Source organism: Ursus maritimus, unplaced genomic scaffold (assembly GCF_017311325.1).
Source record: "Ursus maritimus isolate PB19 unplaced genomic scaffold, ASM1731132v1 scaffold_9, whole genome shotgun sequence".
NCBI lineage: Eukaryota > Metazoa > Chordata > Mammalia > Carnivora > Ursidae > Ursus > Ursus maritimus.
Genome location: NW_024427107.1, coordinates 61,652,789 through 61,666,904, shown reverse-complemented (window position 1 = coordinate 61,666,904; position 14,116 = coordinate 61,652,789). Strand labels below are relative to the sequence as shown.

The following is a 14,116-nucleotide window of genomic DNA, read 5'->3' as shown; positions in this document are numbered from 1 at the left end:
TAAATAGAGAGATAGGAAAATGGAGCAAAGGTGAGTACTCACACATTCTCATCGAAGACAACCAGCTCTCAAGAAGGAGTAACAAACACACACAGTGATAGCTTCCCTCCCTCTCAACACCAAGACTTCAGGATCCATTGCTCATTCCTGTTGCCAACTACCAACAAAATAGGGGAGACACTTTTTAGAAGTCACGCTATCAGGCAGGTGTAGTTCTTTCAAACCCAAACCTTATTTATGTTCAATAAAAACTAGATCAGTGCAGGGGATGCTATGGACGAAGTGGCTCTGGTAGAATGAGGGAAAGCTCTGCACCAAAGAGTGAGTCATTACCCTACTGTCAAGATGGCTGCCCAGGTGAAACGTTGAGGAAAAGAAAATTTCTCAAAGAAATGAAATGCTTTAAAGCAGAGCACATCCTGGTAGTTTGTGGAAATACTTACAATTGGCCCTGGTGGTCCTGGAGGGCCAGAGGACCCGTCCTTTCCAGGAAAGCCCTGGAGAAAAGAAACACAATGTGTCAACTATGCAGTTGCTTTGTATGGTTTTCCGAATAGAGGCGCCTAATATTTGGGGGGCAAGTCCTGTTGCTTGCTCTGGATTTCTAACGATTCACTGCTTTTAAATCCTTCATGAGAATTGTTCCTGGCAAGACTTTTGTGTCTGTTGGCTCTATGAAATTATCCAGCACAAGAATTTTAGGTCTAAGACATGCCACTTACAAACTAAACAGGAACTTGTTTCCAGAAAGTGTTCTGTTGTTTTTTTTTTATTTCATTAAACCAAGCATAACAAATGAAAAAGGAGATGAAGTCTTGGTAATTAATCAGACAAAAAGACAAAAAGATGAGTTAGTGTCTTTCATGACCTAGAGTCAGTGAGAGTTTGGGGCAAGGAGTACTTATCAAAGAAACCTACCTTACAAATTACTACAAGATCTGAAAGTGCCACTCTTCAGAAGCGGCCTGTAGGAGACTATGGGGGGATTTCCTGTTGCAATGATACAGTTTTGACTGCTGGGCAAGCTTGTTCAATGTATGTCATCGCCGGGTTACAAATGAGTAGATGTTGGTTTCCCGTTAGGCACAAATTATGTTCTTTCTAAAAATATCTTCCTAAATTATTATTATTATTTTTAAAGATTGTATTTATTTATTCGACAGAGATAGAGACAGCCAGCGAGAGAGGGAACACAAGCAGGGGGAGTGGGAGAGGAAGAAGCAGGCTCACAACGGAGGAGCATGATGTGGGGCTCGATCCCATAACGCCAGGATCACGCCCAGAGCCGAAGGCAGACGCTTAACTGCTGCGCCACCCAGGCGCCCCAATCTTCCTAAATTATTGAATGTGGGTATGTGTGTGTTAGTTTTATGTGAAAAATATGAGGGCCACAATGAGTTACTCTTACATGGTTATAGTTCTTAGTTGTGGATGCTGGTCTTTCCAATGCAGTTAAAAACATGAAAGAGGTTCTTCAATTAGAATTTATAATAGGTTAATAAAATGTTGATCAAAACATCATCTTCTACTACATGGAGAAGTGAACTTTTTGTCTTGATATATGTCTCTTTTTGGAATAATCAATCCATTTCCATCTCAAACCAACTCAAACCAAGTCAAACCAACCCCTCTTTGCTCACTGCCTCTCCCAATCCCCTTTCTGAAATTCGTGCCGCTTTTCCAGTGAGCTGGTTTTTCCCACTTGTTCATGAAAATCATCTTCTTATGGCTCCCCATCCATATTCACATTATCTCTCTCTACCTCAAGGTGTCAAATAAAAGAGTAAAGATGAGGCTGGAAGAAAGGAAATGGTGTGTGCATGGGGAGAAAGGAACATAAGGGGCGCATGAAGAGACACTGGGATAAGTGTGTAGGAATAGTAGTGGGCAGCAAGGCCCTCTCACACTTGCTCAAACTCCAATACTGGTAAGTCTGAAACCCAGATAAGGCTGACAGTTCTAGAGCTCACCAATATTCATGATTTTCCTTTTCTCCCGGGCACAGTGTGAGGCAAAGTTCCCAGCCTCCTGTTCCAGCAATCATGTTGGAGCCACAGGGCTGAACTCTGGCTAATGGAAAGGGGCCAGTTCTGGCTTATGAAAATTTCCTGTGGGTAATCCTCCACTTTCTTTTCCCCTTTTGTAGCAACTCCAGAGCCCATGTGTTGAAGATTAAAGTCTCCCAAGATGCAGAGACCCCGAGTTCCTCAATGACCGTATAAAGCAGAGATCCGACCTCCCCATTCCTCTCTCTATCCTGTTGACAGCATTGGGTTGTGAACCAACAATGGACTTTATTTTATTTCACTGCATTAAACCATTGAGATTTTAGGATTGTTTTTTATAGCAGTTATCCTCTGCTATTATACAAGCTAGTTGTTTGGGTTTTGTTTTGTTTTTTTTTACTACCACTTCTGTTTTTTCATTTCAGATATTCAGTCAAAAACATTAAGTCAGGGGACACCTGACTGTCTCAGTCAGGAGAGTATGTGACTCTTGATCTTGGGGTCATTGAGTTCAAGCCCCACTTTGGGCTTAGAGCTTACTTAAAAAAAAAAAAAGTCAGAAGGCTGCAGTAATAGACCCTGATACGATTAAGTTACACACACACACACACACACACACATTTTTTTGGATTTGTTAACTAAACAACAAAAATTAATGCTGACTTGGTCTGAAAGAAATTATTTTGCATGTTGTTTAAATGTAGCACGTTCAGGAAGAGGGCATCAAAAATCAGAATACGTGAGAGATGAACAGGACCTGAGAACTCCTCCAGTTCAATTCCTTCATGTTATAAGTGAGGAAACTTGGGGCCAAAAGAGGTTAGGAGACCTTACCATTAAAAAAAAAGGGGGGGAATTAAAAAAATTTCTTAAAAAGGAATTTAAAAATCTATTATTTCCTCAAAGTTCACGTAAGAAAAAATGGATTCTGGGCACATAGTTAATAGTTTAAGAAGATGTTTTAAAAAAGACATTTTTTGGCTTCCTGCCCTCAAACTCTTCCAGCAGTGGACGGGAAGCACACACGCACCCACGTGTGACCCCCACACGACACATGGCCAACACAACATCCGGAAATCCACACTGAGGCACGAAGACTGCCCCAAAACACAGGGGCGATTTGGTTCACAGGGGGAGGCAAGCCATGGCATATTTTCTTAAAAGAATCCTGCATTATTCCAGGGAAGACCTGCAGGAAAGAACACATGTACGCTTCCTCCCAATCACATGGAGGGAGCTGAAAAAGCTGTGATCTGTCAGGGCTCCCTTCCATGGGACGCTAAAGGATGTTCTTGTGAACTGCCCTGCCTTCCCCTGATTTCTAGACCCCATGTGTGAGTCATCTGGAAGGGAAGACAGAGAAGTGTTCTTACATAATAGGAGCTAAATTTGGCACAGGGGCTAGCACTTTAGGGTGATCAAAAGAGGATACCAGACAAGATGTTTGTTCACTTCATGTTCCTCTACCTATCAGAAGCTGAGAGGGCAGAAATTACGTTTTGTTCCTTGTTCCATTCCTAATATTTTCCTAGCACATTGCTGGCACAAAATAGGTACTAACAAAATGTTTAATTTGAACAAAATTGAGGCTCCTGGAAGAAGTGTTCTGATTATCATGTCGACTAAATAAGTATTGGTCTCGGGTATCATTAGTCTGGAAATATATAAGGCAGGGAGGCAATGCCACGTCATCTGTCCTTGCTCCTGAGCTCTCCATGAGTACAGAGCAAAGGCGTCAGGAGTCATGTACCCTCAGAAGCTGAAATTTCATTTCAGTGAGTATTTTAGGGGTAGTTTCCTAGAAGCAGACGGAATGTTATGTCTTTGATTTACAGAGAGTCTGTTTTTGGGAGAAACCAGCCAGGTAGTGAAGGAGGCAGGACAGGGCAGGGGAAGAGGCGTGGGAATTGGCTTTCTCTGAAGTCTGGCCATCAGCTTATCCCATGGGGAGAGTGGGAGTGTGTTACATCCCAGAGTTGACCCATGGTAAGGTTTTATTCATTCATATCAGTTAGGCATGGAAGGGGGCTAACGTGGCATTTCCAAGGCAAGTCTCTGTGGAAGGGCCAATTCTGAATCATTAGCAGTCAGCATCCATAGCTTTTTCTGGATGCAATACACCTGCCAGGAAAGGAGGATCGGACTGGGGCGCCAACAGTGTCCACACCGGTGCATTTTACTCTAGCACCTTCTTTCATGGATTCTCATGAACAACTGTGCATTTTTAGACACAACAGTTCAAGAATAAAGGCATTAGGTTGCTGGAGGGGAGGGGGGCCGGGGGATGGGGTTAAGGAAGGCACGTGATGTGATGAGCTCTGGCTATTATAGGCAACTGATAAATTATTGAACAATACATCTGAAACTAATGATGCACTATGTGTTGGCTAATTGAATTTAAATTAAACAAAATAATAAAGGCATGCTTAAGGTTACTGTGAGTTACCCGTTTCCCTGATTGCAAATTAAAATGTACTCGTTCCATGTTGTTGTAACTAAAAGGATGTTATTCTTACTACCATTGTAGAAACATCATCAAACCCATTTTCTCCAAAGTTTCTTCCTAACCCCAGAAAATAAAAACTTCACATTTTCCATCATGTAAATAGTTTTACATTTTAACTTTTTAATCACACGAGTAAATTTACCTTTGAAAGATTTTTAGTTGTAAGCCACACATTTGTCACATTAGAAAAGTATTTGCAAAGCTACTCTGTGCTGTGCGTTCTGGTAGGATCTGGATAGCTGATGATGAACGAGACAGTCTTTCCAAGGAGTTTATAGTTTTGAGCAAAGCCAACAATCGAAAGAAAATGACAGAGCGCTATGATGATGGATGAGAGAGTTCCATGGGAATATGTAGAAAGAACAGCTCATCCCAGCATGGGAAGGGAGAGAGGGCTTCACTGGAAAGATGTTTAAATCAAGGAACCTGGGAAGACTGGGCCATTGCAAGAGTCTCCCTGCTCATGAGCCACTGTGGCCCCATGTTACAGCCCATCCTTGCAAGTCAGGCAATGCTTAGCCAGGACTCAGGTCCCTCTTCTCACCTCTTCATCTCAGGGTGAGGATCGAGGGCAGCAGTTTTCTATATAAAAGCAATAAACATGGTGAAAAGAAAAACTCTGTAAGATGTCTGCATGTTACAAGGCAACGTAAATGGCAAATTCTAGCTTTGTGATTCAGCTTAATTTTAATCAAAGCTCACCGAATGAATGGTCTTCAACCCTTATCAGCTAAAAATGGGTTTGCATTTCCAAGAACATTTCTATATCTATAAATTTTCCATTTCATATTAGCTAGCCAATCTGAGAAGATGTGTGTTTGTGGATTAAGCACCCTCATAAAAAGCGGAAACCCCAAGTAAGCAATGAAGAATGAACGGCAGGGAATAGAAGATTAAGTGAAAAGCATAATGTAGAAATTCACTTAAGCCGACAAATATATTTTTCAAGTGCTTGAAGTCAGCCACCCGCAAACAGACATGTTTTATAATATGAACAGCTCCAGGCATTTTTGTTTCTGGGATTCCCACCTCACAATATTAATATGCACCCACAACCCACATTACAAATAAGTTTTGCTCTAAAAACTTGAAAGAATTTTTATAATTTGTTTTTGAAAAGAGGTGGCTATGAGCAAGTTATTAAGTTATGGTTGGCTATGATTTGTCAGCAAAGGGAAATCAACCCTAATATGTGCTTTCAAACCTCACTGATACTTGAATGAATACTAAATTTACCTATGGCTGAAATCGGCAAAATGTTCTGTTTTATAGACATTCAATTAACCATTCTTTAATGTCCATTTTGCAGTTTCCCTTGTCCCGCCCTGGAACATACATGTATGTATGTATTGAGGTGGCAGGCATCTACTGTAGGGTCTTAAAAAGTTTGTCGTTTCTAAGTTCTGTGTCTATGGCATTTAAAGGCTGAAACCGACGTGCCCACAAAAAGTGTTGCAATTAAAATTGAAATCAGAAGCTAGGATATTTATGTTTATGTAGCTATCACATAGCACTCAGAACTCGTGACTCAATCATGATACCACCACCCATGACTTTTTTGAAGCCTGGAATGGTGAGTCACAGATTATGAACCCTAAGATTTTAGAGCATACCAATAGTTAAGGTCCTCTGACTTACACTACACTCTCAGGTAGAGTGGGATCTGTAAACGACTGGCATCCGCTGAGTTTGTTTAGAGGAAGCAAACCAAGCAGTGAGGGTTAGAGAAACACTTGAAAAAACTCCTGCTGTGTGATTTCCAGCCTGTGGCATGGCTCTGGACTGCTGTGAGCACCAGCAGACCAACCAGCATGGCAGTCAGCCATAAGAAATAAGGCTGCTGCTTGCAGCAAAGGATTAAGACCAACCACCAGATTAAGAGGCCAAGCACCAAAAAGCCACAGACTCTGTAAATACTGGCCCAGCCGAGATACCCAAGATCAGTCCTTATGTATGGTACCATGTTGAGCCACCCTGGGGCATTTTCAGACACACACACAGTATCTATGTGTGCATATAAATGTATATAGAAGCATGTGTACATATTTACATATACATGCACAATATACTTCTTAATATGTATACTTCTTAATATGTATATATTAACATATATAATTTAAATGTATATATAGAGAGAAATACAAGCATATTTTTAGTAACCTGAAGCAATGACTTGGGTGAATTGAAACAGCAGCAAAATTCTGTGCAGGGAAGTCCTCAGACATACAATAGGCCTAACCCACTGTACTACCCAGTGATTCCAACACTTAGCTGATTATCAGAAGCATGAAGCTTTTTAAAACGATAAATTCCAAAGTCACACCCAAGACCTTGCGTATCTGAATCTCTGAGGTCGAAGCCCGGAAATCGGTGTGTTTAAAAACAAAGGAAACCTTGAAACAACAAGTTTTGACCCCTTAAGTTGAGGAACAGCTGGTTTGCAAATACAAAGCATCTGGCCTGACCCTGAAGGATGGCCCTGGAACCAGAGAGCATGGCAGGTATTGTCTGCACCCTATGCTCCAACAGCAGTATCTGCAAAGCAGTGATAACATATAACAAATTCCCCCAAAGAACTGTTCTCAGAGGGGCTCAGATGGGCCATCCTCCGCATAAATGTGCAAAGTCATAGAAACACATGCCTATGTGGGAACTACCAACTTCTACTTCACCAAGAAAGTAGCCCAAACTGGCTTCTCCCAGCCCCCAAATTCTAGGCGAGGTATCTTCCATCCTGTTTATTAAATATCTCAAATGGAAGACTTTCCTGCATGAACAAAATCCCCCAGTGACCTTTATGAAACAGAATTTTGTGGAAAGAAAGAGCTCAGTGTTGGAGCCAAAGAGAAGGGTTATACTCCTGGCTCCACCACTCCTTAGCTGCAGGGCATTGTCCAAGTCCTTCCATTTTTTTAAGCTCCAGATTCTTCATCTGTAAAATGGATTAACAGTGCCTGGCATTTGTGGTTATTCTGAGGATTACAGAACATAACATGGTAAAGCATGTGCACTTAGTCGATAATTAGTAATAGTGATGCCTGCTATTTTCATTCAAATAAGCCGCCATGTTCCAGTTGCATAAACTATCATCACTGTGGTTGATTTATATATAAAAACCATCTAGGCTCACCAAAATGAAAATCAAATCATCCTCTCCACTAGCTTTGTGATGGGTTTTTTACATTTCCTCTTCTGAAAGAGGAAGATACTCAAGGGGGATATTATCTTGAATCTTCGTATTTAACAAAATGTTCCTTAGATGAATCTCTCATCGCTGCTTAACATTTATAACAGGAGTTGAATCCAGATAATTGACTCAAGTTCCATTTCTCAAGGATATTTAAGTCCAACTCACTTTGATGAAATGAGACAGTTTATCACAAGAATGGCCTTTGTATACATCGGACCCACATCAAAAGGAAGCATGTTCCAAGTGTCCTTTCAACGTGGAATCCAAGAAAGTTAAACAACAGCAACAAACCACTTGCTTTTTCTTCAGACTCTTTTTTTATGGTTCTATAAAATCTTCTAAGGCATCTTAATACGTCAAGCACAGGCATTATAAAATATTATACTGCCCTGACTTATTAGGTTTACATTGAAAATAGTGAATACTAAGATTAGCTAAAATTAAATTTTCATATAGAAATTCTTTATATGAATTAATTTCCACAGTAACTCTGGGGAGTCAAATATTTTTTTCTACTTCACAGATTAGTAAGGTGAGGCTTGGAAATAGTAAGTAACTGGTCCAATGTCATTATGGTAAGTGTTCAAACTCAGGCCTGGCTAACAGCCCAAATCTATCATATTTACCACTGGTCCATCCTGCTTCTCATAACCTCACAAGTTCAGCAGAATTCATATGCAGAAGATTTTTTTTTTTTATTTCATCTTTTACAGCTGAGAAAGGGAGGCTGTGGTTATGGCATGAAAATGCAGGGAACAGTGACCTGGGGCAAAGGACGCATTCCAAATTCAGTTCACTTGAATTTAAAAACGAATACCCTCTGTACAATGGAGGAATTACTATCTTTCAGTTGCCATAAAAGTTCTATCTCCTTGTCGTTTTTATTTCCTATCTCTCTGCCTCTTTTATATAACCGTATCAAGAATTGGAAAATAAAAATAATTTTTACAGTTTCTATTTGGAGAGTTTGACAGAAAGCTCATGGTCTTGGACTTCAGTGAATCTCAGAACTGGAAAAGAGGTCGTGTTTCCTGTTTTCTTCCCTTTTCAGTTCTTTCTCTCACTTCTATTCATCATCCATGTCTTGCCTGTTCTTCCTAGTTTCGCTAAGGACCACCTGAGCCCCCACCCTTCATCAGAGGAACTCAAAGATCACAGGAGGGCCCTGGGGTCACAGACACCAAGGAAAGAAGAGGGAAGAACAAGAGGGAGGTGGCAAGACATGGGGGGCAAGGAGCCCCGAATGCTTTTGGCAGGAATGGCTGGGAATGAAGGTGACTGCCCTCAACTATTGAATCTGGACTGGCGCTGTTGCTTTCTACTTATATTTACCTTCTTAAATTTGTTTTTAATTTTTTGAATATTCAATTTCTTCTCAGCTTTATTAAGACATATTGGCATATGACCCTGTATAAGTTTAAGGTACCAACATGCTGATTTGATACATTTATATACTGCAAAATGATGGCTACCCTAACCTCGGCTACCACCTCCATCCCATCCCATGACCACCATTTCTTGTTTGTGGCATGAACATTTGAGACCTCCTCTCTTAGCCATTGTTGCCTTTTAAAAAGTGGTCCAGCACTGTGCTCTGTCACTTGCCAGCAAGAGGCCGAGACTTGTTCAGTGAAGAAGTCCAACTTTTGCTGGACGTGCTTATGGCCCCAGGCCCAGCTCTGAGTATGAGTTGCCTCTAAGAGTCAAAGATTCCCCATGGGAAAAGCCAGAAAAAGCCAGAAACATTAGAAAACATGTTCCCTGTTTAAAGAGGAGATGTTTAATCTTCTCCTTTTTATTTTTGCTAAGCTCTCTCTCCTTCCAGGCCAAATTAAGGGGTCACATTGACTTCGGCTCCAGGAAAGAGATGCTAACCTTTCCCTAAGCCGATAGTCAAGGTGAAGGGGCTACCTCTGGGCTGGAAGTTCTTACCTGTCAACAAGAGAAGACAAAGATGAAAAAGAAAGATGGACGAGCGGGAGGGAGTAATTGACCGCTCTTACAGCCCGCCTCATGCTCTCACCCCCGGAAAGATTCCAAGGACTGAGAAACACTGGCCGGACACCATCACACAGATTTATTCCAGCCGCTCCCTCCTCTGTCTAGAGTGGGCTTTCTTCACTCAGGATCAGGGGCAATGAAGGTACAGCAACAAGAAGTGATTTCAGGGGGTGGTGAGACGAAAAGATAAAATAGCTCTGCCTTCCCAATTCTCTGGACAGTCAAGCCTAAATGGGCAGTTTTCTGGAAGTGGCTTTTCAGGCATTTCAGCGGGAAGTCTCATCATCCAGAGTCCGTTATATACCATGGCAGTTACTGTCATTTCTTTTATTTTTCTCTTTGCCTTTTAAGATGGCCTAAGGCAGAGGAGGAATTATCATGAAGTTTTGTTCCTGGTACTCTCAGCGACACTTTTCTCCCACTGCAAATCATGGACACCTGCTGTCCCAGAAAGACCTGGCCCTCCATCAAGGTGCTCCATGTCTTGGATCTGCTATGACCCCCATAAATATTGGCTCTGGACCTCCTACTTTATAATCCTGCTAAGCAACTATCTCATTATTTTAGACTTTTACTTTCCTTAAGCCCCCACATATTTGACTAAAAAGATCAGAACCACCTAAATGACTCCATTTTCATCCACTTTTCCTTCCTTCTCTGCTGTCTCTGAGGAAGACCCATTTGTTTTCCTGGCCCAGGTTAAGAGTCGCATTCCTGACACCACCATACCCTTCCATGTCCTTCACGTAGATGGTCTAGGAATTGCCTCCTTTAGCTATTGAAAATCTCTCCTCTTCTGGCTCCTTCCCCTCTGGAGGCAGCAATGGACAACTGTCTCCAGGCTGAGCACAGCACACGGCACACAGAATGTGCTCAATTACAGATAAGTGCTCAATGAATATCTTATTAAATAAGATCTATGCAGTCGCTCCCTCAAGCAAGGCCACCACGTTACACAGTTCTAGAGGGCACCATTATACTTTATTCTGTGTGGATGGCACTCCCTAAAGCTCTACCGTGGAGTACCATTGTCCTTCTCTAAAACAGTTGTCACAGAATTTGCACAATACTTTTTAAACATGACCCTGCAAAGAATGAGCATCTTCTGAAAGCCAGTTTTTAAAAGTAAGTCCATTTCCATCCAAGAATTTTTCAAAATAGGAACTGAACACATTCTGAAAGTTTTTCTGCCTCCAAACTGAGGGAGAGAGCACAATAAAATCTACTTTATTACAGCTCTAAGACGGTTCATTTTCTAGAAGAAAACGTGTTTGAAGGAATAGCACAATAATTATAAAAAGTCTATGCTGGTATATTGGTTTTTAAAGGGAAAAAAAGGATTTTTTAAAAAGAAAGTATTCTAAAACCAAATGATCCAAACACCAGCTCAATATGTTTGATTTGGGAGTTCTTTGCCAAGACTTGTCTCCACGCATCGATAAATCAAGTCAATTCATTGAACCAAACCTTCAGAATTGCCATTTTCAGAGCTCCAGGAATCATGGAAGAATCTAGGTGTGTAACCAAACAGGATCTTGGTCTAAGCCCTTTGCCAAAACATATAAATACTTCTAGACACTCCTTCCACATATACAAGAAGCCTACATAAATCTAACTTTTAGAGAATGCCTCCTTTAGATATAGTTATGTGGACATGATTTACGGACTGAGTAGTTCCATTTAATGGGCAAAGACTAAACAGATTTTAAGCAAATGAAAGTTTGGTGAAAAAAAAAAAAAGAACATGGAAGGAATTTAAGGCCCCACACCTACACTTCTATAGAAAAACAATCTCCTTATTCTTTTTTTTTTTATAATGATTTTTTATTATATTATGTTAGTCACCATACAGTACATCCCCGGTTTTCGATGTAAGCCTCGAACAATCTCCTTATTCTTGAGCCATATAGCCACCCCGAGCTAACGGTGGGTCTTGTTTGAGTAGAGAAGTGAGTCTTCCAGCCAATCATTTGCTAACCCAGTGGGCAAGTTGTACCAAAAATAACCAGTGCATGACAAATGTGCTGTCCTTCATTGGATTGGATCTAAGCGGTTGCCACTCCATATAATTCAGTCTTGAGGGAAACTGTGGAGCCACCCACATCCTAAATCAGTGACAGTTTAAGGGGGGGGGGATTTACTTGAATTTGTGTTTACCTGTCCAGCTTCATTTCTTGACAGTCTTTCCAAATCTAAGTGTGTGCACATGTGTGTACACAAGATACGCACACACACGTGCACACACGGCACCCTACTCTCCAGCCACACTGAATTCTGTGCAGTAGTGGAAATTGCCCACCTCCTCTTCTTCTCCATGCCTTCATAGGTTCTGTTCTCTGCATGTAATCATTTTCCTATCCTCATGCACCTGGCTAATTTTTGTCTCTTGTTGGAAACTCAGCCTCGATGGTGCCTCACCCAGGAAGCTTTCCCCACCCCTCTGAGTCTGGCTTAGTTATCTATTCTTTATACATACCCTCATAGGGCTCTGCAAATACCCCATCATAGCACGCATTACAGTTTCTTCTTTGGCTCTGGTATTCTCCCACTAAGCTACAAACTCTTTGAGTATAAGAACTTTAAATCCGGCTTAGTGAAAACGTGTTGACAAACACTGGATGTTAGCTCACTCCTGTCCTGACCATCCTTATAATTTCTTTCCCTGCTGTCCACATGAACAGGTTAAAAGACTAGACAACTGACATATATCAAATAAATGAAGAACACTGTGGATAGTCCTAATACTTAAAATTCACTCCTAGGATCCTTGATTTCCTTTAGGTTTGTGCCTAGAAAATGGAAAAAACTGGAAATTCTGCTAAACCAATGCACGCAATTCAGTGCAAATTGCATTCTGGTTATGGGAACATTCAGAAAGAGGTGTTGCCAATTTGGGAAGGTTTGATGAAAGGCCTCGGGTTTTGATGAAACTAATGGACGTAGAAGATGTCCGTGAAGGGAAATAGACACAGGATAGGCAGAATGTAGACAAGCAGGAGAAATAAGAAGGGAAAAAACCACCTAGTTTGACTTCCTTGCATAGAAAAGTATCAGAAACAAAGAATGTCTTGGTAAGGAATCTATTGTGCTAACAACCTTGGGCAGGTCCTTACCCTCTGGCCTGGAGAGCCATCACGTCCTGGTGAACCAATGCCTCCTGGGACACCCTAGGTAGAGCAAGGACAAAAAAAAAAAAGTCAGAGTCATGGAAACCGGAAATCAAGTGCCTTTCTACCCAGCTTCTCTGAAATAGATCAAGGCCTCTAAACAAACCTAATAGCATGAAGGTGAATTCAGAATCCAGAACTTATTTGTATGCAAGAAATGTCCCCCACCAATGCTCGCCCTCAGGAGCATCAGTATGACTCTCAGAAGCGACTCAAGTGAATGAACACAGGCTAACAGTCTTTAATAGAGAAACCCCTTACTGCTAAAATCACAACTGACTTTAGAAGGTATAGCCTTCCCCTCCCCCCCCCCACCTTGGCAAGGCTCTTGAGCTAAGAGGATTTGGGGGAGGGGCAGAGGGAGAAAGAGACAGAGAATCTTAAGCAGACTCCATGTGGAGCCTGGAGCCTGATGTGGGGCTCGATCCCACAACCCTGAGATCATGACCTGAGCGGAAATTAAGACTCGGACGCTTAACTGACTGAGCCACCCAGGCACCCCAAGCTAAAAGCATTTTTTTATTTTTTAGCAGACTAAAAAGTAAAACTCATACCTGTGGGCCAGGAAGGCCAGTCTCTCCTTTTTCTCCTTTAGCACCCGTCATACCCTGAACAGCCAAAGGCATTCGGGGTTAAGTTCACATAGGGTTAATTCTTCGTCTTTTCTTTCTCTCCACTGACTGTTCTAACATTTTCAACAGTAACTGGCTTTCACACTAACATCCAAATACAGCATGTTTCACTTCTCACATATGCTACCCCTCGTGTGTAAGCATTCCTACGGAGCTGAACGTTTATACGGCAGAGCAGTTTAAACACAGAACACAGAGTCTGATACGGCCGAGGCCATACTGTACATCTGCGGAGGAGAGATTCAACAGTTTGATACTATTGATAGTTTAGATTTTTAAAGTTCATATCTACCTCGAGTTTTGGTTTTGTTTTAGCTAGAAAGATATGCGAATGGAATCTAGCAGGTAAGGCTACCAAAGGCTTAGTAGTAGTAGTAGCAATTGTATAACTGGAATGCTAATGCTTTCTAAACTGTGAAAATAACCCTGGAACAGAAAACTTCTCAGCAAGGGAGATATAATCATATGCGCAGAAAGATGGCTAAAAATGTGCTTAAAAGGCTTGTTTGTTTCAAATATTAATTTTGATTAATAGAAATTGGTTTTACTCTTGAAATTTTGATCCCTAGAGGAAGATCAATGAAAATCAGTGAGTGGCATTAAATTTGCTTTCT

The 14,116-nt window shown here is 41.3% G+C and overlaps 1 protein-coding gene across 3 annotated transcripts in view; it reads right to left on the bottom strand.

Moving 5' to 3' along the window:
* COL14A1 (collagen type XIV alpha 1 chain) overlaps nucleotides 1–14,116 on the bottom strand; it is a 207,997-nt gene that overhangs the window by 34,337 nt on the left and 159,544 nt on the right. For all 3 annotated transcript variants that reach the window (XM_040625803.1, XM_008689298.2, XM_040625802.1), the window contains exons 39-41: nucleotides 13,425–13,478; nucleotides 12,817–12,870; nucleotides 443–497 (exon numbers count right to left, since the gene is read on the bottom strand). In XM_040625803.1, coding sequence (XP_040481737.1) covers nucleotides 443–497; nucleotides 12,817–12,870; nucleotides 13,425–13,478 — 163 coding nt within the window. The remainder of the gene's footprint in view (nucleotides 1–442; nucleotides 498–12,816; nucleotides 12,871–13,424; nucleotides 13,479–14,116) is intronic.